General features: G+C 39.9%; 1 protein-coding gene across 2 annotated transcripts in view; it reads right to left on the bottom strand.

Annotated features, from left to right (window-relative positions):
• The window catches only part of Dnah5 (dynein axonemal heavy chain 5), a 312,016-nt gene that overhangs the window by 234,733 nt on the left and 49,508 nt on the right, over positions 1–27,775 (bottom strand). For both annotated transcript variants that reach the window (XM_074077723.1, XM_074077724.1), the window contains exons 2-5: positions 9,539–9,673; positions 6,978–7,062; positions 2,768–2,928; positions 1,928–2,149 (exon numbers count right to left, since the gene is read on the bottom strand). In XM_074077723.1, coding sequence (XP_073933824.1) covers positions 1,928–2,149; positions 2,768–2,928; positions 6,978–7,062; positions 9,539–9,673 — 603 coding nt within the window. The remainder of the gene's footprint in view (positions 1–1,927; positions 2,150–2,767; positions 2,929–6,977; positions 7,063–9,538; positions 9,674–27,775) is intronic.

The following is a 27,775-nucleotide window of genomic DNA, read 5'->3' as shown; positions in this document are numbered from 1 at the left end:
AATTAACATGAGAAACGGAAATAAGTAGTTCCCAATCTATAGCTTATTCCTTTTTGGATCTAATTAAAGAAAAAAACTCCCTCATCCTTACAGCTAGCAAGCTCAATGGCAAACACTTGGATTTAGTTCATGGGATAAGGAGATGGATTTTGACTTTGCAAAGAAGCCTAATGCATTTTTTTAAATTTATTCATATGTGCATACATTACTTGGGCCATTTCTCCCCCCATGACCCCTCTGCCCCTGCCCCCACCCCCTCCTAATGCAATTTTGAATATACACAATACACCAAATCACAAAATGGACCTCTCTATTTGATTAGAACAATTTCCTTCTGGAAAGTGTTTCTGATAACTCGTGTGAAATTTAGCTATCAGGCCCAACCTGGCTTTGATGAATCTCTCAACAGGTTCAGAACCAAAAGAAAGACTGTAGCTATTTATCACTGTCAAACTCCAACATGGTGTCCTTTCTTACAGTTCAGGCCCTACGTCTGGAAAACCAGAGAGCCCTTGAGGAATGGAAGGGGAAGGTACCCAGAGGGTTCCTAAAGGGCCTGCACAAAGAACCACACCAACTTGGATGTCCTCCTTAATGCTTCTCATTTCCTTCTTTGGCTTCATAATAAGCCCTGCCAGCCCTGACCTCCAATGGTCCCAGGTCCTGTCTCCCAAGGCACTCCTGTCCAGACAGTCTTTGCACAGGCCTTCATTTCAAAGCCAGGCCCAGCATCTGTCCTGTCCACACCAGTGGGACTCAGTGACATGTTCTCTCTGCTACTTTCTGACTCTGCACTCACACACCCATCTAGGCAGCACGTCCCCCCAAGACACTCCCATATTCCCTTCCTGGCCCTGCCAAAACTGGAAAGGCTTTTCAGCACTTCTCCATGACCCCACAGCTTCAGGAACTGACTCAAAGCCCAGCAACCTCTCCCACTTAGAGAGAATGGCTCCCCCCATGGGGGAATTCATACCACTTTTTTTATACCTCTATTACAACATTAAGTGTGACCATATGAATATATGAAAGCACTGCTTTGTTTGGGTGGAATGTCATCAATTTCATTTCATCCAGTTGTCATGTTGGTCTGGCCTGCAGCATAGTTGGCTGCACACACAACTCAAATGTTAGCTGGCATCATCCTGCCCCTGTCTGGATGAAATGTGCTCAACTCCCCAATTCTACATCCTTTGGTAAACATAATGTTCCCCTTTAGTATTCCAACAGGACCAGCATTCTCTGGAGATAGGAGAGAGTTACATCGCCATGCCATAGGAGCCATTTGTCTCCTTTCCTATCCATGCCTGACCTGAACTCTGTCATCTTCCGGTTGTGCACTCATCTCATCTCCTCTCCTCTTTCTCTGCTACCACCCCAGTCACACACAAGTGCATGTTCACTATCCTCTGCCCAAGTCATCACAAACATAAATTTACTGTTGTTAGCACAAGCCATTCAGAAGCTGAATGTGACCTTTGCCACACTTATTCTTAAGGCCCCTTTAGTCACTAGCTGAGTTATAGAACACAACCCCTCTCTCTCCAGACATATCAGTTCCTCTTTCCTCCTCCCACCACTTCAGGATTTCCTCCCAACCCTACTTGCCACCCACACCACCAGATGCACACACACACGCACACACACACACACGCACGCACCCTACTCTGGTTCTGTATTTCTTTTACTCTAGGATGCACATCAATGTCACAGCATACTCTTGTCTTCACTCTCAAACATCTGACATGATTGCAAAAAACCTTACATCACTGACATTTTTATGGAACCTCAGAATGAATTAATCACTGCAAAGCATCACATCCTGTGGAACAATAAAGTTGCCAAGACCATGTAAGACACTTATCACTCACTCATTGTACTGTTGAGCATCTGATCATTTTTAAATGAATAACTTATTCTTTCTTACCTTCTCCTTCAAACTCTCCTGTGCACCTGACAGGATTCCCACAAAACCTTCCAGAGAGCTCAAGAACTCCTGCTGAATGCCAGATGCATCCTGAAGACCCTCGAGCTCACCCCAGTTGTGGCTCGAGGCTCGCAGGGCAGGAATGAAGATGTCTGAGAGCAAACGTCTCACACTGTTTAACAGGCCCCCATCTGCCGTATCTAACATGTTGAAGCTCACCTCCTGAGAAAAAATTCAGAGATTCTTTGTTGTAAAAATTATCCTCAATTGCAGCATAGCTATGGAGTCATTTCTAAATGTTGTCGATTAACCAAATAGCCAGTGAATTTATCCAGCAAATTGTGATTTTGATGCTCCAGTTGAGAAATGTTTAGACTATTTTAAATAGCAATCAAAATACAAGGATAAAATAAATAGAACACCAAATGTTTACCAGTTCATTTGCTCCAAGAAGATAATACTCACATTAAAGGAAAAGAGACCCTGTACAGATGCACTTTGTGCAAAAAATAAAGTTATGTGTCCACGTTTAGCAGCCTTATTTTAAATGTATGAAACTTGCAATTAAGTCAATTATTATGGGAAATTCTTTTTAAAGGGAAGACCTCATTGTACCCAGACATAATATTATAGCAATTTTATTAATAAATTGAATTTTACTTCCTCTATCAAAAGGAAATATCTTCTTAATTGCTTGTTTTAAATTCTTTAAAAAATACTTTTTTGAAAGTATGTTCAGATACTGCAGAGAACACAGGTGGTTGTCTCCACAAGGAGAGATACTTTTGTGAAATTTTTACATGATTTTTTGGTAACTTGAGGTCAATGATTGTCCCTTACCCGGTGGATGTTCTCAGCTGTGATGGCTGTGGATGGGTCAGACCTGATGAAGAACACACACACTCCTGTAAGAGCAACGTCTTTTCCCTCAGTCACAAACACCCTGGGCTTCTTCATCTTTCCAGAAACAAGATTTACCCCTCCTGGACAGCCAAGTTGTCCTATAAATGCAAAAGAATTTCAGTTCCACAAATGCTGTTTACAGTCCTTATGGTCACCTCTTAGAATAGTTTCCTTGTTAAAATATTACTATAGTTAGCATGCCCAGGTGTTCTAGACAGATCCATCACTTGGACAATCTCTAACCTCATCCCTAAAGGAATCTGAAAGGATCTGCTTGATTCCACATCACAGATTCATTTCAAAATTGTTGCTCCAGGGTCAGTGACAAAGAGTTAGGGGCAGAAAGCCCCGACTGGTGTGTACTGCATTAGGATCTCTGCTGGTGGCCCTGTCTACATCATTAAAATTCACAACTCCAAAGCAGGGAGCTGCCCCAGGTTGCACAGCCAACAGGTCACAGAGCCAACGTCAAAACCAGCTCTAAGCACAAAAGCCAGGATTCTCACATCCGGGTGCTGCTCTAACACCATCACAGACAGTATGACTGAGCTTCAGTAGATCGCTAGTCAGGATAGGGCAGAGGCAATGCACCATGATAACTGTGTGAGCTATAGAGTCAGACTCCCGGGGTTTTAATCTCTGGTTATATTTCTTGATCACCTGACCTTGGGCACACTTTTTGCCCAGACCCAACCTCAAACTGCTATCCTCCTACCTCTGCCTCCCTCCTAATTGGGATTGCAGGCACGAACCATAACACCCAGCCCTAAATTACTTAATTTCTGTGCCTCTGTTTTTTCATCCAAAAAATAATACTAAAATCTAGCACCTGGACTTCTTGTGAGAATTAAAGTGGTTGACACATGTAAATCCCATAGAAAAGCACATAAAAACACTACCTCAGTAAGCACTGTCATTAGGATTTTAAATTTTATTTTTGGTTGTCCAAACACATTGCTCATGGAATGGGTCATTTAAGTACACAGAACATACTCTGAGCTATTCCACTGTGTTCTTATCTGCTCAAGAAAGTTTTAGGTCTCCAAGTGAATTGGTAATTCAACCAAGATTACTGAGGTACTTCTACCCTTTACTACAAGTCAAGAATGAGGTATCAATTGTTCCAGTTTCCTCAGAACTGAGGGTTTTCCTAGGATACTGAACATCCAGTGCTAACACCAGGAAAGTCTCAGACAAGGTAGGATAGTTGTCATCATAGTCAAGAAACAGTGTCTACAGAATTCTGTTCCTACAGAATTCTTCCTCCTCAATTTACTCTCTTGACCCATTTGGATTCATGTGTGTGTGTGTGTGTGTGTGTGTGTGTGTGTAATCAGTTCTAGGAGCCTACTTGGAGATGTCTGGGATATTTTTTGGCCTGGAAACTATCTTTGTTTCCTGGTACCTATCATACTTTGGTGCATTGGTTGAAACTTCTTATCTAACATCTTATCCCTGTGACACCCAGGTCATTTGAAGTGAGACATACTTTTGAATGAAAGAGTTTCTGGTTTCCTTTATTGGGAGTTCTCAACCAATGGATGAATGGGTAAAGAAAATGTGGCACATATACATAATGGAGTATTATTCAGTCATAAAGAAGAATGAAATCAAGCATTTGCAAGAAATGGAATTGGAGATCATGTTAACTGAAATAAGTCAGACTCAAAAAGACAAATATCATGTTTTCTCTCAAATGTAAAATCTAGTTTTTTTTTAAAGAAATGAAAGCAGAAGGGGGACTATTTGGGAAGATAAAGGGAACCAGTGGGGTGGGGGACAAGAGAACGTAATGAGGGGAGAGATATGACCAAAGTATATTATATACATTTTCATATGTTATGAAAATGTTATAATGAAACCCATTATTTTGTACAATTAATATACTGCTACTTTACAAAAAAAAAAAGGAATAAGGTCTTCAACCAAAGACCTACCCAGCTGATTTATGTCTCCTGGAGTTTGGGGGTGAATGGAATAGGATCTGAGTTCTGCCCAAGAAATTTACACACAGCCTGCAACATGGCACAGAGAGAGAAAGAAGGCTGAACTGGTTGCTCACCACACACCCGAAGAGGCAAGGACAAGAGGCAAGAGTGTTTCTATGGAATTAGGTGGGGGCACACTAAAAAGAATCATCCAGGTGCCATTTTCAATCATGCTCAAGAGTGCTGGCAGGGTGATGGGATAGAGGGAGTCAGGGTGGTGTATGCTGTGAAATACAAAGGCAGGGGACCATGGTCATTGTGAGGACAAGACATCACCTTGGGACATACAGCCAATACTTCCAGTGGAGAACCCACTGTGGAACCACAAAAGAATGGGCCCAGAGTGTGCAAGGTCAGCCAGCTTAGGATAGTGCCAGTGCTGTAAAAACATCCCTGTCACCTTCACTTCTCATCTATGCCCTGTCTGGGGCCTGACACAGTCAGACACTGTGGTTAACGAGCTGTGGGTCAGGGAGGAAGATTAAGTTGAAGAAGAGGACCGCATGCTTCTCCCCCACTACAAGTACCAATCTTCAGGAATATCAGATGGGGATTCCAGGGGGCAGGGCAAGGCAAGGAAAGGAGACAATTTAACTTCTGATCAACTGGACACTTTTTATTTTTGAGTTGAGATTGTGTTTGCAATTTGGAATGACCATAGGAAGTTTCCCATCTAAGAATATCTAGAAAAGTCATGCAATTGCCTAAACATTAATCCAAGGTCAGAAGGACTATCCACACTGACAAGGATCAAAAGGAGAGTGAAAGGCAAAAGTAAACTTGCTTTTCCATGCGCATCTCATGAACCCTTCTTGTTCCATGTGAAACAAACACAGGAAGGACAGCCTCACTCTGTGCATGGTTCATGGGTGAACATGTTTCCTTTTAGTTCATGTTTTATAATCTGAGGTAGAACTCAAAACTTCTATCTTGTCACTTTTCACTCCAAATATAATGAGGTTTCTCAGCACAAAATATTAAATTAATATCCAGAGAAATGCCAATTACTTAGGATTTGCATGCATAATTTCTTTAGTTGGCAAAAAAAAGCATATTCATACCAATGGCAAGATCAATAAGTATTTCCCTTCTTTTTCCAAAGAGTCATAAAAAGATTACATAATATTGTAATATAAGCTTGATATACTTATTTATGCCCCTAGTTGGACTTAAACATTATAGTAAACAGCTGGTTTACTATAATCCCAGCACTGAGGAGGCTGAGGCAGGAGGATCACAATTCCAAATCAGCCTGGGCTACATAGCAACATGCTGTCGCAAAAATAAATAAATATGTAACTAACAGGCTGGTCAACTTGTGGCTCGTGCCTGCAATCACAGCTACTCAGGAGGTAGAGATTGGAAGGATCATGGTTCGAGTCCAGCTGAGGAAAAAGTTAGCAAGACCTCCACCTCAACAAAAAAGTTGAGCAGTGGTGTGTGCCTGTCATCCCCATGCTGGAGGCATAAGGAGGAGGATGGCAGTTAAGGCTAGCCCATGCAAAAAAACCGAAGACCTTATCTAAATATAACTAAAGAAAAAGGGCTGGGGTTGTGACCCAAATGGTAGAGTGCCTGCCTAGCAAGCATGAGGCCCTGAGTTCAAATCCCAGTACAGCCAAAAAGAAAAAATAATTATATTAATCTACTTAAAAGTATAATAGGATATACCAACTGAATCCAACAAAAATTTATAGTTTTTCTGAAGTGAAAATGACTAAATCTGTCTTTCAATATTATACATTTAAAATAGAATCAGTAAAAAATAAACATCATTTAACTGAAAAAAATGGTGTTATGTTTATTGGTAATCATTCCTGTGTTAAAAAGAGAAATAGAAGTTCTAGAACATAATTACATGAACTTAAGTAACATATAACAAAGAAAGTCTCAAAATGAAATCAACATTAGTCCTCTGTCAACAGCATATCAAAGGATAAGAAAAATGAAATGACAGAGTTGGAGCAACCAGGCTAAATACCCTATGTCTGCTCTCTATCCTGAAGGGAGAAACAGACTCTTCCGCAGGGCCACATCTGTCGTCCATTATGGTCTCCACATCAAGAAACCTAGCTCGTCCTCCAGTGGCTGTCCTCTTCTTGCCACTCTCAGATAAATCTACCGTCATTCCTGGGTTCTAGCTCATTATATTTCAATACCTGTTTCTGTTACCTCCACATCTTGATAGTAAAACATGAGGTGACGGAGACCTCCAACAACAAAAAGTTGATCAATTCTTTCAATCTGGGAAAAAGAAAAAACAAGGTAATGACTTTGTTCTGAATTAGAAAATGAATTTAACTCAGTGTCAATGTCATAAAAAGTACAATTACTATTATCTTTCTTATTCACACAGTTCTGTATCCAATGAATCCCATATTGAAGGGGGTATATTTTCCAACATAAAAACCATGAAAGAACAAATGGATCACCATAGTGAAGAGTCAATCCAAAGAAGTAATTTAAGTAATCATAGAAATATTTACTATATATGCACATTTAACAAAGGCTTGTCCATTTTTGCTAATTTCCTAAAGTATTTAGCTATTGAAGACAGAATTAAATACAGATAAGTATTTCCTTTTCAGCCAGCTGTAAATCAGAAAGAGAAAAGAATCTTCAGAAATCCAGTTAATGAATAATTAACATAGAAAGGCAACAATCACCTGAAACTTCCATAAGAACACATATGGCCACCAGTCCCATCCATGAGATTAAGTGTATGCTTAGTAGTCTAACAAAGGGTATGCTGCCAACAGAAGCACTTCTTGCAACTAATCTATTGCACAACTTAGAATTCATATGACAAGAAAAGGATAAAATAAGCACATCGACTAGGACAGCTACTATCAAAAAAACAGAAAATAGCAAGTGTTGACAAGGATGTAGAGAGACTGGAACCCTCAATCACTGTTAGTAAGGAATATAAGATAGTGCAGCACTGTGGAAAACTGTGAGGTTTCCTCAAAAAAATTAAACAAAGAATTGCCATGAGATCCAGCAAGTCCTCTTCTGGCTATATATCACAAAGGATTGAAAGCAGAATCACAAAGACATTTGTACACCCACATTCATGGTGGCACTATTCACTACAGCTTCTACAAAAGGTGGAGGCAACAGATGAACAGATAAACAAAATGTGGTAAATGCATACAAGAGAACATTATTCAGCCTTAACAAGCAAGGAAATTCTGACACATGCTACAACATGGGTAAACCATGAAAACATTATGCTCAATGAACTTAACCAAAGAATAAATAATGTATGATTCCACTTATATGAGGTAGCTGGAGTAGTCAAACTCATAGAGACAGAGAGAATGGTGGTTGCCAGGTGCTGGAGAAAAGGCAGAATGGGGAGTTGTTGTTTACTGGACAAAGAGTTTCTGATATGCAAGCTAGAGAGGTCTTAAGAATGACTGCACAAACATGTGAATGCAGTAACACTGCTGAACTCTACACTTACATTGTTAATTTAGATGGTAAATTTTATGTTATTTATATTTTGCCATAATTTAAAACAACATTTTAATGGGTAAAATTTAGTCTGAAAATTTAAGTGTGAAAATAATCTCCCTTCAATTTCCATCATGCTATTGATAAAATGTTATAAACAAGGAAAAGTTGGGTGCCTTGTTTGTTACTGCTGTTAATTTCCTTGACTGCGGGTGCTGCAGGGATGAGCAGGATGGACCATTCCAGGAATGCTGTGAAGGACATACGTGCATGGTAGTTATGGTGAGAAGGAGAAAGAGGAACAGACGAACAATTCCTTCCCCCTTAAATCAGTTACCCAGCCTTAATTTTTCTCTCACATCCGAGTATTTCTTTAAGAGGGAACAAAGCCAGTGATGTGCTGGAGCTTGCTTGGACTGGCTCATGAGATCTGATTGGTCACAACACTTTCCAACTCAACATTAAATAGCATGGAACAAGTATTTACACCACAGAAACTGGAGCATGCACAAACAAGTGGTTTTCCTGCTCTGTCCATGTGCAGTTGTTAGATATAAACAAACATTATCAACAGTGTGGCACCTGTCACCACAGATGCATTTCTTTCTTTCTCTCTTACTTTCTCTTACCTATGCCTAATTAGCTTTAAAAAAAAAAAACTTCAGGATTCATCATAACAGGGCTGTTGATATACATTCCCCACTGCCCAGGAAACTCTATCTTCTCATATTTTGGCTTTCTCCATGAAGGTTAAATCACCAAGCAAATCCCCTCTCCAGATTTTGAAGAGACATTCTAGCAGAAAATGGAAGGCAAAGCTAGGAACAGAAGAAACCACCTTCAGCTCACAAACCAAAGTTAAAATCAGAAAGTCATGGCACAATTCAGTGCCCAAACTTAGAACAGGACCAATATACAAATACTGTTATTAAGGAATAAATAAATCAGAATTTTGAGAGGAGATTTTGCTTCCCAAACTCAGTTTCTAAACTAGCAAGAGAGCTGTTCCATTGGCTGTAAAGTCACAGGCATTGCCATCATAATCGTGAGACTCAAATGATGACTATAAGGACCACTATTCAACATGGAGAGCTAGAACCCAAGCCCATTCTGCCACTATCAGTACTGAGCCAGATGGAGTCCTGCCCTCCTTAAAGCAAGCACCTTCTCCATGGCACACCATAGAATCCCACCACAGGACAGTGACAACAGACCATCTGTGTCCTCCACAATCAAGACAAGTGAGAAATCAAATGCCTCCCACCTGATTCCCCTCAAGAATAGCATCTTCCACTGTGGTTTTGTTCAGGTCCAAACAGGAAGCTACGATTGCAAATAGATAGCCATGCCTCCCATCCAGGTGAGCACGCTTGGCTTCCTTCTCTTCCTTCAGTCTTTGCTAAAAGAAAGGAATGGAAATGTTATATTGTAACTGCTGTTCCCACATGGATTCATTTTGTAATAATTTCATATAATTGTTTTTTTCAAGTCTAAGGATTCGGATAATAGCTTAATGGTACCAGTTTTATGCACTATCTTCTATTTTTAGAAACAGCATTATTTCTCTTATGAAAGTAAGGTGTGCTCATTGTTTTGAAATTGCCTAATACAGATAGGCAAAAGAAAGACATAAAGATCATCTGCATCCAGAAATTATTACTGCTAACATTTTGTTCTATCTCCACAGGCTTGTTTCTATGCACCTATCAGCATTTAACAGATACACAAAAAAAGAGATCCCCATTTTTGTAAACATTTTTCTCAGCCATTAAAGTAATACTCTTCTGCACTATCTCCTATCTTTATTCTTTGTCTACAGACTCATATTTGGTCTTGAGATTAATTTCTGTGTGTCAATGCTTATTTTTTGACTCTCAATTATTAATTATAATAATAATAATAAGGCTTGTTCACTGTAACTATTGTTGGCAGCTTGGAGCTCATCTTTCCATACTCTTTGTTCAAATAGACAAATGCAAACATATACACACATCCATATTTTCATCACATAATGAAATTGTTTTTCTTACATTCCCTTAATGGTGCTTCAGGCTTCTTTCTAGTTTAATACAGATTATTCAACCTGTGTAATAGGTTCAAAATATTCAATATGGATGTACCATAATTTGTTCAACTCTCTTACCATGGAGTCGCCTTCAGGTTCCAATCATTTCTTTAAATAAGCACATTATCTTTAATGCCCATCAAGCTCCTGGTAGGAGGAGGAATGGTGGCCCTTTTGTATCCTTTCTTTTAATCAATAAATAGTTATTAAGACCCAAATACATGCAAGCACATAGAGGTAAACACTACCCAGAAACCCCCAAAAAGCTCAGGGCAAGACTGACAGGGCATAAGCAGAAAATGTAAATGCCACAGGATGGCATGAAAGGAGCAGTAGGAGAGTTAGATTAATAGATCTTTACATCAGCAGTCCTATTTATGTTTTGCACCTAATTATCAATGGGGGGTTGAGAATTTTATTCCACAAGGTATGTTTGACAACCTCTGAAGACACTTTTTGTTCTCACACCTTGATGGTGTTCAAACAAGGAGCTAAAAAAGAGGATCTCCCATTCTAGTAACAGAAAAGGGAAACAAGAAAGCTTTCAGGAAGAGGTGTTCAAGCCTAAAGTTGAAGGAAAGTTGGCCGCACTCCCTAGAATAAAGGCATTTCTGCACACACAAGAGTGAGAAGCATAAGAAAGCATAGCACATTCTGGAAACCACAAGGCAGCCAGAATAGCTGAATAAAGGACTAGGAAAACATAGCAGGAAATGAGATAGAAGTCAGATTATAAAATATGTCATGGGCCACTTTAGATATTTTAAACATTATCTGGAGCTCATGGAGAATCACTGGTGAGTTTCAAATCAGGAGAGACAGGAGATTAATCACAACTCTCTGTGCACCACTCAAAATCCTTCATCCTGTAGACCAGCACTGGTAGTTCATGCCTGTAATCCCAGCTACTTGGGAGGCTGAAGGCAGGAGGATCAAAGTTCAAGGTCAGCCCAGGCAAATAGTTGGCAAGATCCCATCTCCAAAACATAACCAGAGCAAAAAATGGACTGAAGTTTGACTGAAGTAGTAGAATGCCTGCTTTGCAAGCACAAAGCCCTGAGTTCAAACCCCAGTCCCACCAAAAAAAATCCTTCATCCTGACAGTAGTGTGGAAAGTGGATTTATAGCCATGAAACCCTAGAGGTAGTTAGCAGATCATGGTAACATTCCCAGAGACTGGGAATAACAACACTAGTTGCGCTTTTGGGTGTATCAGATTCAGAGTTACATCAATGCACAGGTGGAAAAGGCAGACAAACCATTGGAAATGTGGTCTGTAGTTGAACAGGAAATTCATCAGATACAAATATAGATGCAGGGTCTCAATCCAGCATAACCGATGTTGTAAGATAGATCATTCTTGTGAGGGGCAGTCCTGTGTTCTGTTGATTGTTCAGCAGCATTCTGGGTCCCTTCCTTACAGACGCCAGTAGCTCTCCACCATCAAGATATGAGAACAAAAAGTGTCTCCAGACATTGCCAAGCATACTTTGTGGGACAAAAACACCCCCTACTAAAAACCACCAATATGATTCAGGCATAGACATACATGTAAAACATAAATATGACTATTGATGTAAAAGCTACAATGTGAATGTTATCTTTTGTGGATGTGGAAAACACAACCTGAAAAACTTTGCCAGCAGCCCTTTCATCCAGGAGGTAGCACATGCCTACTAGTTATATAGTATAAATAAGTACTTGTCAAATGAATGAATACGTCCAAGTTAAAACCATGAGTGCAGATAAAATTTTCTAACAAAATATGGAGGTGAAAAGATAAGGATGTGAAAACCTTGAGAACACCAGTATGCTAGGAGCAAGGAGGGAAAAAAATGCAAATTGAGAAGCCTGGGATGAATGTGCAGAGATAGAAAGGATCCCGGAGACAGCGGCATCGATCAGCCATGGAGAGTGGCTATTAGTACTAATGCTGTTGAGGAGTAGTTGTGTTAACTAGAATGTCTTTAGGGACAATGTTTATGAAATGACTTCAGCATTCCACAGCTCTTTTGGTAAAGTAAGATGGTGCAACTTTCTTGGCTAGTCCTTAAGACATCTTCAGCGTTTGCCTTTGCACTTGGAATTCTCCTTTGGAACCCAATACTATACTGTGAAAACTCCAAGTCACATGAAGAACCATGGCATTCTAGTCATTGGCCCCTACTGATCTCTTAGCCAACCTGCCAGTGCCAACTCTTACCCATGTGAATAAACCATCTTGGACATTCCAATCAGATTGAGCCTATAGACTACAGCCCAGCTACAGAAACACACAGCTGAGCCCAGTCACCCACAGAATCAACAGAGATGATAGATGAGTATTGCTGCCTTATGCCCTTAAGTTTCAATGTAGTTTGTTGTGCAACAATAGACAATAGTGTAATCTTGTTAGAAAAATTTCATTGGTTGGACAATGAAAGCAAATGGAGGCATACTTGACAAAAAGAATATTGGGGGAAAAGGAAACATAAAAGATACTGAATATAGACAACTCTTTCCAGAAACACAACTATAAAGGAAAAAGCCATTGTTCTAGTAGATAAATGATTTTATTGGCATATAATAGTTGTACAGGGGATACGATGTGATATTTACATATGTGCTTACTGTATATCTTAGTTAGATTTACCCCCTCCATCATTCTCCCTCTTCTTAGAACAATTTCAAAATGTTTCATTCTTCTATTTTCATATATGAATACAAAACACATCCACCATATAAACCCTCATTCTCCCTTTCCTTGTGCCCTCCCCCCACAAACACTGGTACCCACCCATGGAAAAGATCTTTTTTTCCCTCTTGCTCTTCGTTTTTTTTAAATTAAGTGTTTAGTGATAGTTCAAGGTAGTTTGCCTCAGTATAAGGAAGAAACTTTTTAAGATTCAAAAGACTCATGAAAAAGTAAAGAGGAAAAAATTGGAGACTTAAGAGTGATTGAAAGATCATGAGCTGAGCGCAGTGGTACCCATCTGTAATACCAGTACTCGGGAGGCCGAGGCAGGAGGCTTACAGGTTTGGAGCCAGCCTGGTCTACATAGTGAGATTTTGCTTCAAAAACAAAACAGGAAGGAAGGAAGGAAAGGAGGGAGGGAGGGAGGGAGGGAGGGAGGGAGGAAGGAAGGGTTGCTATGCGTATGCAAACATTCATTTTCCTGAACCTGAAGAACTACCTGAGACAAGGCAGTTGAGGAAGGGGGCAGAGATTAGGGTTAAAAAATAAATAAACAACCTACTAATTTCCTTGCCATTTTTCTAAAAAGGCCTTGACACAAATTACACATTCCAAAAACTTCAAATAGAAGGAAATGGAAATGTATTTTCAAATGACATTGAAACCGGAAAGATGTCCTGTTGTTTTGAACTGTCTCCTACCTTCCTGGCAGGAAGAAATAAAACATTGCTCTCAAAGTGATCTCTCTGAGTTTGTAATGAATGTCTTTAACAGCCTGAGCACACAGGGTCAACCAGCAACAAAACAGGCAGGAAAAGCTCAGTAGCCAAAAAAGAAATAAAAGCAGAGGAAGCGAGCAAGAAGATTCAAGGTGTAAAGCAGCTGAAACAAAGAAGACAGAAGCTTAAATAAGACTGCCATTGCAGTACACGGCTCCATGACCTGATTTTATAAGATTCCTGAGGAAGAAAAAAAATATTGCAAAAGAGAAAAAGAGAACTTGGTCTCTATAAAAAGAACACTGATTATTCTATTTTTACTTAAGCATCAGAGGAAAAAAAATCTTCCAAAGCAGTTTTATGTACACAAAGAAAATGGTGAGCATGATTTTTTAAAAATAAGTTTTAAAAACTGCTTTTAAGAGCTTGTTAAGTTGAATGTGTTTGCTTACACAGATTGTTCTGTCTCCTCAAGACAATTAGCATGAAGTGTACCCTACCGCCATGGAGATGGATGTTTATCAATCTCAACTTTCACTGCCTTCGCTAAGGTATCTTGGCACAATGAGATGTTTTGCTTTTTACTACCACAAAAAGTCAATAATACCAAACACGTCTTTAGTTTCAAATGCAGTTCAGTGCATTGTCAATCTATAAGCTTACCCCCGAAGCTTTCTGGTTGTTTGGGGATGGCAGCAAGAAGTCAGCTGACTAGCTGTCTAAAGTTGGCTTGTCCTGTAAGCCTTTGATAAATCTAGAACATCTGAAGAGTGAAAGCAGAATGGGACTAAGACACCAAGACGTGCCAGGTGTGGTGGTACATACTTATAATCCCAACATTCAAGAAGTGGAGGCAAGAGGATTGTGAGTTCAAGGCCAGACTAGGCTACATAGTAAGACGCTGTATCAAAAAAAAAAAAAAAAAAAAAAAGCAAGAAGTAAACTACATACTGATTTTGGTGCTTGGGTTACGGCCCCAAACGGTGTATGGTAGGCAAGCACTCTACCACTGGGTTACTGTGGTAATTTTTAAAGCATCGTATCAAAATTACCATGGATTACAGGCACAAGCTCCACATTAAGGGGCAGTGTTGGCCATAAGTACACTCTATGTCCAAGGACATCGATAATGGTATTAAAACATTAGTGACAAGGAGTGTTACTAATGCCTTGGAATGAGAGAGTAGCTAACATAAAAGAAATGAGCACTGCTTCTCAGGTGGGGCCATTCCCCACTCACAGAAAAAAGTCGATGCCAGATGGGGTCGTAGGTTCTAGTCCCTGCTCTACTACTAACTAAGACCTCATGTCTGTCATTTAAACTCTCTGGCTGCAGTTGCCTCAACTCTAAGATCAAAGAGCGGGGCTAGATGACAGCCAGGGTCCAATCCTCTTCTAACATGTAGGCTACTTCTCATTGACTCAAAGGCTAATACTAACTACAAGCTTGAGATTTTAAGACACTGCGTTCTCACAAAGTTCTAGGGCTTTTTCTCAAAGCCAATCAAGCATCCATCCAAGTGCTTTTTTTTAAATATTAAATTTTGCTTTTGACTCCATGGAAAAAGCCCAAGTCCTCATATTTCCATATACAAACTGCGTATGAACTATACACATGCTTAGTCTTCCATTTTGGCTTTCTCCCAGCTATCTGGGAGCACTCATAGGTATGGTAAAGAAAGGAAAATGGAGATAAAAATCTTAACCTGAAAGGTGTTTGTGAAGACAAAATTGCATGTGGACAGGATATAGTACTAAATCAACCAGCACATGGATCAAAATGGCATGACCAACAATTTGACAAGGAATATCAAAATTGAGGTGAATCAAAACTTTTTAATGGTTTTTTAATTATACAAATGTTTGAGCTCCTTTTACCATTAGCTTTATATTCTTGTTAGCCTTGTCCCTCACCCAGACTCACCACACTGACACCAATGGCAGCCAGAAGAAGCAGATGAAGGATGAGGTCATTGGGTCAAAGAGCCCCTTGTGTCTGAGTGGGAACACTTTTTCCCCAAAGCCTCACAAAGGGCATCTTTTATGATGGTTTCCCTGGCTGCACTGGTAGCTATGGTTCTGCTTCTCATAATTTACTTTCTATGCTTTGGTCTAATTGCTACAAAAGGCCTATAAAACAGACATTATTATCTCTGTCAACAGGACAGGGCAAGACGCAGTGTGCCCAGGGCAACTAAGAATGTTAAATCCATTCAAATTTATATCACATGTAGACCTTTTGTTTAAATTTTCACTGAAAGGTTATCTAGGGATCTTTAGGAAGAAGCCTGATGTTCCTTACATGAGCTATACAAGGAGTAGAGTAGAGACCAAGTCAACTAGCACCCCTGAATTATTCCAGAGAGTTACTGCTACGATGGACTGGTACCCTGCTGGCTCCCAGTCAGCATGCCCTGTGACCAGCTCTGTCACTGCATTCCATGTCTCTCAGTAAATGGGAACTCATCAACCTCACCATCCACTCTGAAAAGTCTGGGAAATGGGTTCCCTGCTTGGGCAGCCAGGAGAGTGGGGTAAATGCTTCACCCTCTCCCCTGCTGCATCCCATAAGCAGCTTCACTTTTATCTACATTATATCGTATACACTAGGTTCTCAGATAATGCCTTTTCATGGGGAAGTGAGTGATCAAAAAAATGAATTCTGTAATCTGGCACGGTGGTACATGCCTGTACCACCAGCTATTCAGGTGGTGGATGTAGAAGGATGATTATGATCCAAGGCTAGCCCAGACAAAAGCATGACAACCTATCTGAAAAGCAAAATAAAAAGCAAAAGAACTGGGGGACATAGAGCTCTTGCCTAGTAAGTGCAAGGCCCTGAGTTCAATCCACAGTACAATGAAAAATCTTTGTTAAAAATAAGTTCTTCTACATGACATGGTTAGTTTGTGGCATGTGTGAATCTGAGAAAGAGTTCTGTTTGGTGAGGTCCAGTTTCACATTTTTAAGTGAATGTATTTCCATTTGTTTGATATGGATGTTTTGTTCTTATATGTATGTGTGTGTACACAATGCAGTTACTACGCAACTTAGTAAAGTACAATATAGATTTAAATCCTCCACCTGGGATTACTATAAGTAATGTAAAGTCTATGAATTACTGCTGAAGTTCCTTAAATAACCAACGTAAATACCTCTGTGATTGATTTTGATTTGGCTGTCCATATTAATCTCAAATCCATGGATAGTTAATCATTTGAAGGGAACATAGTGCTGAAGAGGACAAGGACATGAGTCTAACCAGCTCAGGCCAGTTAGCTTCACTCTATTCCATCTTCCCCAAATGGATGAGTAGTGGTGACTCCATGAGCAAAACAGGAACACTATTCAAAGTGCATAGCCAGCTGAAATGCCTAGTTATTGATAAAATGTGTATTCCTTTTTTTTAGGGATACTCAAATGGCCCATGCTGGTTTAGCTCACCTATCTACTGTAAATATAACCTGTTCCTTCTTAACTCTTATATTCTTCTGAGCAGTGAAACAAAATAAATCTCAACTGACTACGGTCATTCCCACAACAGAACCAGCCCTACAGCAAAAGAATGTTCCCTATTTTGATTTTCATGATATCCTCAGTTCTCAGAACACTGTCTTGCACAAAGAAGAGCCTTAAGTAGTGTTGTTGGGGCTCAGAAAATGATACCCTAAAATATAGTATCAAAGCACCATAAACTGAACACTTTGAATTAAAGGTCAATAGAAGGCTTCAAAAGCAAGCAAGTAAGAGAAGGAATTCCTCTTCCCCAAGGTGGGTTATACAAACTAGAACTCTCCCTCAAAGCAAGCCATAAAACCTAGAAAGCTCACTCTATCCCTCCCCCCTTCTTTCTTGAAGACCCTTATTCCAGAAAGGTCTGGCTCCTTACCCAGGAGGAAGAAATACTGCACTGAGGCCAAGAAGGAGCCTCCCCCTCCACTTCCAGCTAGTACATAAGTCACACCCTTCTGTCCAATCACATTGCTACATAACTGTCCTTTTCCATCAAACCTCAGCCTTAAACAGTTTTCCATGGGTCTTCAGGTCTTTATTTCTGAAGGATCCTGACTCATGTAAAACTTTAATTAATTAAAATTGTTCTACTTTTCTCTTGGGTTATAGGCATGTTGCCTGGGACCCTTAGAGGGATGAGGAAAGAGTGTGACACCACGCCTTCCCACTCCTAAGATACACAGTCAGAGGATAAGTCAACTCAGTGATTCATTTTACAAAGCACTCCCAAGTATGGGCTAAAATAGATTATTCCAGATTGGTGTGAGTTCATGATTGACCAGAATTCAGTCAACAGTCCCCTGGTCTGCTGTGCTGATGGGACCCAAGCATAAATTACTTCCTGAAAGTCTGCCATGAGTGTGGATTATACTCTCCTCCCATTTACAGCACATACAACTACCCTGCTGAGCCAAAATCCCGTTTAAATGTGTTAAATTACATACACTGAGGGAAGCAGTCCTCTTACTCATTTCTGCCTCCCTCTTTGCTTCTAGCGTTTTCCTTCTAACCCACAGGACCCACTTCCTCTCTGAATTCTGTAAGATGTTTCCTGGCCCATCCTAACCTGCTCTTTAATTGGCCTGGAGAATCACAGTTTAGAAACTGTTCTCCTAACTGCTTTTCACATTTTGCCTTTTCTTACCCTGCTTTCCTTTCATTTCTCCAGGTGAAGGGCCACAGCTGCAGAGCTAGTGCTGCTCCTCTTTCCTGAATTAAGAGTACTTCAGTGAAGTGGGTGAGGAGAAAGAGACTCCTTGCTGGTTAATCCCACTCACAGCAGGTTCCTGGTGAAGCCCTCCTTTATTTAACAAGAGCCTCACTCCCTCTCCATCACAAAGAGACAGCACTTAAACAGAGAAGGTGCCATCAATTCTGTGTCCAAGAATAAGTGTTAGAATCTTGTCTGTTTTCAGTGGAGTTTGGGGGAGCTCTTTGTCTCCTTACTTATTAACTGCACCATCATTCTTTCCCAGAAAATAAAAGATTCTTTACTATTTAGAACATGTCCATTTATCACCCAAACCTATCCAAAACCTGCTGTCAGAGTATCACTATCAAAACAACCTCCCCCACCCCTACACACACACACACACATACACTTTCAATCATCCAAATTCTAACTTTGGGTTCGATTTCTGTAATCAAATTTCTTGAATTTGAGACAAGACTAAGTAGACCTTTCGTGGCCTGGATGTCCCACTCCCAAGAAAGACTGATTTACCTGGCCAGAAGTGGGACCCAGGCACTGGTATTTCTCAAAAGCTCCTCAGCAACTCTTATGTGCTGCCCAACCTGAGTTCATGCTCTAAAGAAAATCATTTTGTGAAGGGATCATGATGGGTTAGCACCACCAGGTTCTTGCTTGAAGTAAGAGCTTAAGAGAGAAGGCCCCAATATCATAAATTGTGGGCCCCTCTTAACTCTAGATCCCCTTTTTTTCTCTCATTAGAGTCATTCATAAATGATGATGGAACAAGCTCAGATCTAAACTCCATGAAGCATTCAGCCCAAAGCAGGCATTCAAGAGAAAGCTGGTGGGGGGATGGAATTTGCACTGAGAGGCGCATTCTCCAGGGTCTACCTCTTGTGTGCTTATAACGTGAGCATCTTTGAATTCGTTCATGCTCAAATACACTTACCTGCCTGTCGATGGGAAGTACCTGTCCCCTCCCCACTTCCCACCTAAATCCTAGAGTCATTTGTCTTCTACAGCCCTAAAAGAATAGTTTTGACCAGCTCAGTGGGAAATGTGTTCACCAGTCCAAACAAGTCTGGTCCTGAGTAACACGATCCTGAACCAGAATAACAAAACCGACAGCCTTTCAGCTTTCAAAAGATATCAGAGAGCAAGTGTTCTTTGTGTCTTGATTTCCACTGTACACTCCACCGGAAGCAAGGGCTGGCCTCCTGCAGAACACCTCAGCAGGAGAAGGAGGTGTACCTCCCCGGGGAGTGCTCTCTGCCCTCCCACAGCCTTTACCCAGGAGAGAATCTCTGTTTAGAGAAACCTTGGAGCAGTCTGAAATTCCGTGAGCAACAACCTTCCCCAACATAAATTCATGCAGTATTAACAATCCACAGCCCTGCAGCAGGGAGAAAACTTCTCCATTTTTAAAACCTGCTTGGCCAGATACCTTAAAAGCAACTGAGGCCAATAGGAAAAGTGGACCAGGAACTAGAGAAAAGGTGAGATCAAAAAGAATTAACCTAGAAGGTAACATACATGCACAGGAAATTAATGTGAGTCAACTTCCTGTATAGCTATCCTTATCTCAACCAGCAAAAACACTTGTTCCTTCCTATTATTGCTTATACTCTCTCTACAACAAAATTAGAAATAAGGGCAAAATAGTTTCTGCTGGGTATTGAGAGGGTGGGGGGAAGAGGAAGGGGGTGGGGTGAGTGGTAAGGGAGGGGGTGGGGGCAGGGGGGAGAAATGATCCAAGCCTTGTATGCACATATGAATAATAAAACAATAAAAAATAAATAAATAAATAAAAAATAAAACCTGCTTGGCAAATAGGCAAATTTAACAGTCAAAAGGACTATCATATGTCTTTCAAGTTTTTCTTTTTTCTTGAAGTCAACAAAAACAACCAACAAAATTATGTATTTTTATTTCATTTTAGGGAAGAAAAGAAAACCAGAATTCACAAGTCTGAAATTCATGTCCATTGTACACTTGGAACTTGCAATTAAGCATTTGTTATCTGTGAGAAAAACAGAAAACAGGCAGACATCAGACCTGGAACTCATCTTCGCAAATAAGTGAGGAATATACACAGAATTATTTCAAGATTTTTATATTGAAAAGCATTTGGGATTATTATACAAGAAAAAAATGATATGGCTTGCCTTTATAAACACACAGAACTCATGGACACATTTGGTTATTACTAGCATGGGTACTTGTGAATAAAGCCAATTATTATATTACTGCAACCTAATTATAATATAGCATCATTACAGTAATAGCTCCAAACCAAGGTTAAATAAGCTCAGACTTATAGTTTTATTTTAAGTAGCTTTGGAATCTTTCCCATTGGTTTTTGGGTCATAGCTATTACTTAATAAATTGTGCACAAAATGGAAAATGTGTATTTACCTAAATACTGAAACATTATTAAGATACTTCTTTTACTATCATACCTCGGTGGAATGAACAGAAATAGCATTCAGAATACACAAATGAATCAAAGTACATTATACACATGTTTGGAAATAATCACAATGAAATCTCTTTGTACAACTAATATATGCTGAGAAAAAAAATTCTAAAAAAAAAAAAATACATAAATGAGACCTCCAAAAAATTTACTATCAAAATGTAGGTCATATCAAAGAAAAATCTAGTTCACTAATTATGTCTGACTGCAGTTGCTTATAAAAAGATTAATTCATTCACTATCTCACAAGCATATATTAATGTGTTACATAGAAAGCTCTGTGTTAAAGGAAGTTGCTTAAAAGTGGACATCACAGGCTGGCAAAGTGGCTCAAGTGGTAGAGCACCTGCCTAGAAATTTTGAGGCCCTAAATTCAAGCCCCAGTGCCTCCAAAAAAAATAAAACAGGAGGTCACCAAAAAGAAATGAAAAGCATGTAAAGTTGTGGATATGTTAATGAGGCTGATTTGCTCATTCCCAAATGTATACATGTATGGAAGCTTCATGTATACCCCCAAAATAGATACAATTGTTTGTCAGTTAAAAGTTAATTTTTTTTTAAAAAGGGAGGATGTTCTCTTGCCTCCAGAAACTCTCAATATGGTGAGGGAAAGAGAGATGAAGACAAATGGCATTTTGCTACAGTGGTGTAACAAGACTATCAGACACAAACCATAATGCTGAGAGGGTACAGGGAAAGAAGCTTTCCTCTCTTCCTGAAAGTGTCAGGGGAGGCTTCTCAGAGGTGATGGCACTTTCATTTGGTCTTAAAGCATGACTGTTACTAGCAGACTGTTACTAGGGTTGGTAGGGAGATGTTCCCCTAGGGAACATATCAGAGGCTTGACTGGAAGATGTCCCCCTAAGGGAAACACATCAGAATCTCAAGGCTTGAGGAAGTGAGGGAGGCAGGTGGTGGAGTGCTCAGAAAACGCAGTCAGCATTTCTAGCGTGTGTGTGTGTGTGTGTGTGTGTGTGTGTGTGTGTGTGTTATACCCCAGGTGAGCTGGAATCATCCAGGCTATTGGATAAAAAGATCCTTGATCAAGCCCAGTAGGCAGTAGGCAGCATGGGCTAGTGAAGTCTTGGAGAGGATTCCATTTTCTTCTGACATTAAGTGGCAGTGGAAGAGGTTCCAAATCCCTCTCTGTGTATTTGCATAACAAAAAGCTACAGAAGTGAGCCCTGTGCTAAGGAAGCTCATTCTTCTGTGTGATTTCGAAGACAAGTCCTTGCATCTCATTTCCAAGCATATAGAGTGTGGGATGAAGGTTTCAGGACCTTAGAAAACTTGCAGCCTAGAATCTGCCTTCACAATCTCTAGTCACCACCAAAAGGTTATAGGTATGAAAGAATATAAAGTGTCCACACCATCTTGAATGTGTTTTGGGCCCCAGGGAAGTATCTTCCCAAAAGATGTCACATGAATTATTACACATAGTTATAGTTTAGGCAGCACTGTGCAAAAAAGACAAAGGATAAAAATCTTTTTACTTGATTGATACAGGAAAGAGTAGGAAATACTCTGGAGTTAGTAGGTATAGGTAAGAACTTTCTCAATGGAACCCCAGCAGCACAGCAACTAAGAGATAGCATAGATAAATGGGACTTCATAAAACTAAAAAGCTTCTGTTCATCAAAAGAAATGGTCTCTAAACTGAAGAGAACACCCACAGAGTGGGAGAAAATATTTGCCAGCTACACATCAGACAAAGGACTGATAACCAGAATATATAGGGAACTTAAAAAACTAAATTCTCCCAAAACTAATGAACCAATAAAGAAATGGGCAAGTGAACTAAACAGAACTTTCTCAAAAGAAGAAATTCAAATGGCCAAAAAACACATGAAAAAACACTCACCATCTCTAGCAATAAAGGAAATGCAAATTAAAACCACACTAAGATTCCACCTCACCCCTGTTAGAATAGCCATCATCAGCAACACCACCAACAACAGGTGTTGGCGAGGATGTGGGGAAAAAGGAACCCTCTTACACTGTTGGTGGGAATGTAAACTAGTACAACCACTCTGGAAAAAAATTTGGAGGCTACTTAAAAAGCTAGACATTGATCTACCATTTGATCCAGCAATATCACTCTTGGGGATATACCCAAAAGACTGTGACACAGGTTACTCCAGAGGCACCTGCACACCCATGTTTATTGCAGCACTATTCACAATAGCCAAGTTATGGAAACAGCCAAGATGCCCCACCACTGCGAATGGATTAAGAAAATGTGGTATCTATACACAATGGAATTTTATGCAGCCATGAAGAAGAACGAAATGTTATCATTCACTGGTAAATGGATGGAATTGGAGAACATCATTCTGAGTGAGGTTAGCCTGGCCCAAAAGACCAAAAATCGTATGTTCTCCCTCATATGTGGACATTAGATCAAGGGCAAACACAACAAGGGGATTGGACTTTGAGCACATGATAAAAGCGAGAGCACACAAGGGAGGGGTGAGGATAGGTAAGACACCTAAAAAACTAGCTAGCATTTGTTGCCCTTAATGCAGAGAAACTAAAGCAGATACCTTAAAAGCAACTGAGGCCAATAGGAAAAGGGGACCAGGAACTAGAGAAAAAGTTAGATCTAAAAGAATTAACCTAGAAGGTAACACCCACACACAGGAAATCAATGTGAGTCAACTCCCTGTATAGCTATCCTTATCTCAACCAGCAAAAACCCTTGTTCCTTCCTATTATTGCTTATACTCTCTCTACAACAAAATTAGAAATAAGGGCAAAATAGTTTCTGCTGGGTATTGAGGGGGGGAGCGGGAGGGGGTGGAGTGGGTGGTAAGGGAGGGGGTGGGGACAGGGGGGAGAAATGACCCAAGCCTTGTATGCACATATGAATAATAAAACAATAAAAAAAAAAACACGCTTGTTCCAAATTCAAAAATGAAATTTCAAAACTTCAAAAAAGAAATTGTTTTAGCTCTTTCTCCATTCAGATCTAGAGAGGCTGATGCAAGGCACACATGCAAATCACAGACTTACCGTTAAAACACGAGTAACACTCTGTTTCCAGAGCTGTCTCCTACCGGTCCTAAACATCACAGCAATCTGTACAGTTATAGGCCAGCCAGAGTCAGCTCTTCCAGAATGGTCTCCTAACTCCCAGGAGACCTACTCATCACCTGACAGGCTTTCAAAAAGTCCCCGGGTGGACCACAATTCCACATTTACATTTCTCATTCACATGTATTATTTACTGCATACACAGAGTGAATAAAATCCACCTGTATGTACTACTCAAATTTTCCTTCTAGAGTCTCTGTCTCTGTCCTTGGGCCTCCCTGGGTTCCAAAGCCTCATGTTGTTAGGGTAATATTGTTTATATGCTATACAGGTTGACCTTGCTTCCTATTCATGTCTAGCAACCAATCAAAGCACTTTAACTGCTCGGTTGCACCATAATTTCTGATGTTCGTTTAATTCTATACACTGCCCAACAATAAGGATTAAGTCAACAGAGATATTTAAATAATTACTTTGAACACTGAGAAACTTTAAACCATATCAAAATAGAAAGTAGACAAGCCACAGCTTTGAATTTATTGCTCAAGTCAAGAAATTCAGTCTTACTTTGTCTAAACAACTTTGTGCACACAATTAACTGCCAGCATTATAACTAATTGTGACTAATTGCCAGACAGGCTAATTGTGACCCAAAGGAGCCATTTTCTCCCCCGAAAAGAACAAGCAGACTATTTCATATGCAAATAGCAAATGATGTCCATAAATTACTTGTGCTCACATGATTGCACATACACATAAACCAAGGTAATTTATTCTATGTGGCTAAACATTTTGATCACCCTCACTGTGAATATATGATAAGGAACCACAGCCAGGCACATTGACAGACCTCTCTCAGGACTCCTTCCATCAAGATGTGTAAAAGACAGAATAGTGAACATTTAGATTGTTGGATCTGGGATTTAATTCTTGGAATTGAATATCCAGCAACACAATCTGATCAGGTCATCCAAGGCTAATTAGGAAACTGGGAACTTATCCTGGGAATACCCTGCGAATCAACCTCACCAGAGAATGACTTGAAAGCCAGGGTCCCAGTTTGATATTTGAATATGGGAGATTTGTCTGGTCAACAGTCAATACTCAGCCATGGTCTCCATATGGAGTGCTAATATAAAGACAACATTTAGGCCTGAATATTATTTGATAAACAAGTTACCAGAGCATGGGAAGTTAGAGCTTGTTTACAGAGTAAGGGCAAAAGAACCTTCTCTTTTTTCCTCTGGAAGCTTGATATTTGAATCTGACAGATTAACAGGGGGAAAGGAATACAGGTTTTTACACGTATGGAGATATCACAGGAAGATAAGTACACACTAACTCAGTGTATTTAGAAGCTAATAGACCCTCTTCCTGGGGAGAAGGAAAGGAGACTGTAGATAATATTGGAGCAGGAGTAAATTATATTTAGGAGAGATAAATAAACCCAAAGAACAGACAGTACCTTGGGACAAAAGTTCATCCGAGTTCTGGGAATGGGTTGAGCTCTAGTCTTTCTTCAATCCCTGCACTCTCACCCAACACCCATTGATGAGATATTTGGGGAAGAGATTTATAGCAATTGAATATTTTCTGAAGGATCTGGCCTTGTAGGTAGATATGGAACTTCAGCAAAAGATCTTCCCTGCATTTACTGCTTCCCAGGTGCTCTCAGTATGAAGTTCAAAGCTTCATATTTTGGGATATCATCTTCTGAGCCCCACATTATGATGTGTGTGTGTTTGCATGTGTGTGTGTGTATGCATGTGTGTGTGTGTGTGTGCATGTGAGTGTATACAAGGTAGGGACTTCAACCAAGGCCTTGCATATACTCAATGCATGCTCTAATATTGAGTTACACGTCTAGCCTCAAGATATTTTTAAGCCACCTCTGTGTGTTGATAATCAGCTGCTTTATGTTCTAACTATAAATGGTGATGACAGTTCACAGGAGACACAGAGGCCTTCCCTCTTCATGGTGCTGAAAGAACACCAAGGAATGGCAGGATTCTCTGATCCCCCTTCTCAGCAACGTGGATAAGACCTCAGAATCCCTCTGTCAACATGTGGTCCTCAGAACAGATGTTAGGATTCATTACGTCAACACTCATCCTTCATTAGTTGCATTTAAATCAGCGTCTCCTCCATAGTATGTTAAACACCACCCTCATCTCAGCAGCAACCCATTTACAACATATCTCTTGGGGAGAGTTATTTTCTGAAAAGAATTTCACACATGGTTAATGGCATTCATTTTATGTTTGGCTGGTATACTCACAACTCCCTTGAGGCTTTGCAGCAAAAGGCAAAGTCTTCCAAATGCTGTGGTTGAATTCCACCCCCTTGGTTGAGGTAGAGGCAGTAGGTGTCTTAAGGGACCTTCTTGTAGGTCCCCAACCATTGAAGGAGGCTCAATGGCAGCTGTTGTCAAGTCTAATCTACAACTGACTGCCTACTCTTAGTTTCTGCCTCAAAGAAAGTGAAATTCTGGTAGGTTGAGAAAAGTTAGCAGACATCACTTAGTTAAGAAAGTCAGGAAAGTTTTCTACAAGTAGTTTCCGCAAGGCAACAGCTTCAGCCAGCAGGATTCCAACAGGAGCTCTTACACTGGGGAGCTGTCCAGCTCCACCTTTATGAAAACGCACCCTTTCAGGCTGAAAATGTTGGCCAACAGAAATCCTAAGTCGGGGAACAAGAGTGGACACTGGGCCTTTTTTTTAATGGAAGAGTACTCTATTTATTTAATTCAATAAACATCTCATTCTGTTTTCTTACAACTCATACTTCAATTGGTGTTTGCATATTTTGTTTTCAAAATCACACTATTAAACTAAATTTTTAATTCCCTTTGTAACTCTTCAAAATTCTCATCATACCCAAGGGCTAAACTAGCTATTTATCAGTACTACCACAAATCTGTTACCTCTCCAAGCGAATTCCAGGAAGAAACAGAGACATTCCTACTTACCATATTATTTAGATGCTTCAAAGGCACCCAAATAATTAGAAAATCCAATCTTTATCATCTTATGTAATAATTGACCCCACTAAACATCCACATCCATTCATAGAACTATCAACTATTATCTGCATCCTTATTTAAACTAGTATCATACGGTTTTTTTCATTTTATTATCATATGTTAGACAATGGGCCTTATATAGGTAAGAGATTTCATCCAGAAATCCAAGCACCTTCAGGAGAAGTTCAAATTTCTACTTTCATTCATTCACTCATTCAGCAAATATTTGTGAGCACACTTATGGGGCCAGAACTGGGTGATATACAGATACAATAGCTAATAAAAACAGACATTTGTTCACACATTTAAAATGCTAACTGTAAGATGCACAGTTATTTCATGCAACACAAAGAAAAAATAAAATGCTACAATTAAATTTAATCAATTGTAAGATGCATTCTGATTTCATAGATGTTAAAATACGAAAAAAAGGCTCTCCGAATCAATGAAAATTGTGATTTCTGCCTTCAGTGGGAACTGATAGTAAATAAATAACATATAAGTACATGTAGAATTGTAAATAAGATCAAATTAAATATTGTGCAAAGTGTCACTAAAAACGCAAGTATAAGTTTTACCTAGACCTGTACTCTGGAACATTGCTATTTTATGAGTATGTTCTAAAGTGACCTCATCTCTATGTCACAGATTCCTTCAGTTGGGGCATGAGCCCTGTTTGTGTACATAGCACAACCTATCCCATGCTGCAAAATGGAAAAGTGCAACTTTGGAGCTTAAATCTCAGCCCTGTCCTCTCCCAGCTCTGCGACATCAGAGCCTTTGTTTCCTAAGTTATACATTGCAAGT

The sequence above is a fragment of the Castor canadensis genome, chromosome 6 (genome assembly GCF_047511655.1).
Source record: "Castor canadensis chromosome 6, mCasCan1.hap1v2, whole genome shotgun sequence".
Classification (NCBI taxonomy): Eukaryota; Metazoa; Chordata; class Mammalia; order Rodentia; family Castoridae; genus Castor; species Castor canadensis.
This window is presented reverse-complemented; position numbering and strand designations above follow the sequence as displayed.